The sequence below is a fragment of the Olea europaea genome, unplaced genomic scaffold (genome assembly GCF_002742605.1).
Source record: "Olea europaea var. sylvestris unplaced genomic scaffold, O_europaea_v1 scaffold10827, whole genome shotgun sequence".
NCBI lineage: Eukaryota > Viridiplantae > Streptophyta > Magnoliopsida > Lamiales > Oleaceae > Olea > Olea europaea.
Window position 1 is genome coordinate 1,240 of NW_019228185.1, and position 2,843 is coordinate 4,082.

General features: G+C 35.8%; 1 protein-coding gene across 2 annotated transcripts; it reads right to left on the reverse strand.

The window, feature by feature from the left end:
• Positions 1 to 431: 431 nt before the first annotated feature.
• On the reverse strand, positions 432 to 2,777 carry LOC111373198 (binding partner of ACD11 1-like). Of its 2 annotated transcripts, none has more exons than XM_022995696.1 (3): positions 2,635 to 2,777; positions 1,323 to 1,406; positions 432 to 1,263 (listed from the first exon to the last, which is right to left on the reverse strand). In XM_022995696.1, exons 2-3 carry the CDS (start codon positions 1,335 to 1,337, stop codon positions 736 to 738), a joined length of 543 nt encoding a protein of 180 aa, XP_022851464.1. In that variant the 5' UTR covers positions 1,338 to 1,406; positions 2,635 to 2,777; the 3' UTR covers positions 432 to 735. The 2 variants fall into 2 exon arrangements, with proteins under 2 accessions (XP_022851464.1, XP_022851465.1); XM_022995697.1 differs by having other exon boundaries at positions 439 to 1,242.
• Between the last annotated feature and the right edge of the window lie 66 nt (positions 2,778 to 2,843).

A 2,843-nucleotide genomic window follows, 5' to 3' on the forward strand; every position in this document is an offset into this window, starting at 1 on the left:
GAAAACTTGGATGTTGAAGCATGGACAGTAAGGAAAACTGTCCAAGCTTGTTCATAAGCTCGAACTAGCAAGATAGGCTCAAAAACAGGAGGAAAAAATATCATTCATCGCTTAAAATAAGAAGAGAGCTTTTACTCGCCTCCCCAAGTTCTTTATGCTCTTAGTGTTGCAGTTGAATTTATAGGCCTAGTCGGCAAAAGAAAAAAACTCAAGCCACAACGGTTAATGGTGAAGAAAGAAAATTTTGGGGCATCTTGGAGAATGGAAGTTGTTGAGGACTCAAGGAAGTAAGAAAAGGTGCTTCTAATCAGTCGTATATGCAAAACGTTGTACCAATTAATATCTGCTCTGTATCCTGGATTTATTTGTTGATTTTCTTTTGATGTAATTTCCTCATCTATAAAGAAATCAGCCATTTAAAACCAGATAAATTACTTCAATATCAAAAGAAATCATTTCTACTTCCAGCACAAATGCAGAGGTAACAAATCCAATCATCTTATACACGCAGTGAAAACCACCAACTTAGTCATAACCCTATTGTAAACTAGACAGAAGTCTGAAAACCAGCAATTCCCACAACAGTCAACAGTCAAACCATACGAGAAAATAATTAGCTAGGATTAGAGGTAGAACTATCCAAACAATTTATCGTTTATATACAGAAGATTAGGTGATCAATCTTCCAAGGACTACGCCCTGAGGAGGAAAGGGTTTAGCATCACCTGTTGCAGCTTACGGGGATTCAGAGCTATGAACATGGGCGTAACCTTCAGCGGTGTTCTTTCCATGTTCTTCCTCGATCACTTTTTCCTTTGTCTTCTGCCCTACTTCTCCGGCAGCTTTGGTGACCTTATTGAAAGCACCAGTTACCCACGAAACCCCAGTCAAAACATGTCGGTTCTTCATGATGGTTGATCCAGCATCACTAACTGTTTTCTCAGCAACCGTAAAAGCAGATTTTGTCTTCTCAGAAACCTGAAACCTCTGATCCATTTCCTTCACTTTATCATTTACCACGGTTGCCCCCATGCCGATTTTCTCACTCAAACCAATCTTTTGGTCCAAAGAAACTACTTTAGCTGAAGCTGTGGAAGTGAACTGGTGCTTCTCATCCAAAGCCTTGGCCCTGCTAAGCGCATCCTTCCCCAAGATAAAGCCCTTAGCCAGCATGCTGCTGACAACATCTTCCGCCTTTTGGACAGCAGATCCAGTGTTACCTAAATTCTTGTTTTCTGCAGCCTGAGGACATAAACAGTCCGGCTAAATGAGGAAAGTAAATCTGGTGCATGAAAATTAAATAACATGTCAAGCGACCATACACCAACAGATGCCATAGCTTGAGGTGGAAGTCTATAATCTGGTGCAAGGGCTATGTCAACTGGTTGATCAACAATGGTAGCTCCCTGGAAAAATCAAATGTGCAGATCTTCAAAAGTAAGATAAAAAGAAATTTGTAACAAGGGAAGTTTTACCCTCATTTCTTGTAAGATTCAAGCACACAACAAAATAAGAGAAAAAATCACCATTTAACTAAAAAACATGAACTGTGACATATTGCAATTCTATAGAATAAAATTAACAAGCTCACTGAGTTAACCGACCAGATCAATAATTTTGTTAATTGCAACCAAATGATGTTGCTTAACAAACACTACTTTTACAATTCAGTAACACAGATTAAAGACGAGCCTTCTGACAAAAATCATCTTAATCATAAGACCAAGACATGCGCAGAGTACAAGGAGGATTCAGATATTTTAATGAGCAAACTTCTTCTGAAACATCGATCAGTATCATAAACCATTTTCAGGGATAAGAATCCTTCAATTATGACCGAGGTTTGCAGACTCTACAGAACAAATTTTATAACCAGCTTCATCATTAAATAATTTTAGCTACAGAAAACACTAAACAAAGATTCTAATTTGAAGAATTTCTATAATAAACATCCACTAACAGCTAATTTGACATGACTTTTGCTTTTATTTTTACTTTCTGTAGAAGAGCTTTTGGAGGAAGCCACTTCAATTTTTATTTGTAAACCAATTTTTAAAAGAGTTCTTTTTTTTTTCCTGGAAGTGCTTTTAGAGAAAGTCATATTGGACCAACTTCATCTAAAAGTTCTTCTAATTAGAAGTACTTATAAAATTAGTCAATCAGTCCAAAATCAATTTTTGGGTCTCAAAAACTTTTTGAACATCTCAAAAAGTCATGCCAAACGGACCCTAACTTAACTTTATTTGACTATTATCCATTCATACGCCCAAAGATGTAAAACAGAGATATCAAATATGATGACCTACCAGATAGCCGTGTGAGAGCAATGGAACCTTATTCTAAGTTAAGTAAGCCCCCGTTTGAGCCCCATTATTTCTCATTACATTAAATTAAATTTCTCTCTCTCCTACTTTTAACCCCACAATCTTCAATAAAATAATATTACACGTAAATCAAAAACTTTTCAACCACTCATTTTTAAAAAAAAAACTATTCATCTCATTATAATCCCCTAATAAAGCAATAATATCAGCATGGACTCTCCTCATATAAAACTTGAAGCTAATACTGAATTTCCTTTAACATGGTAAGGCACAAAGACAAATGAATCAGTGAATTGCAAAGCAAAGTTACCGATAAAAGAACTGCAGTCTCTGCACCCTCAGAATCCTTGAAATTTACAAATGCAGTTTGAGATCGCTCATTCTCACTAAAAACAATTGAAGATGAAATGAAGTGATGCTTAGGGAAAAACTGGGTCAAAATAGATTCTCACTGAAGGGAAAACAATAAAATAATACATAGGCAAAAAAAAAAAAAAAAAAAAAAAAAAATAAAAAAAT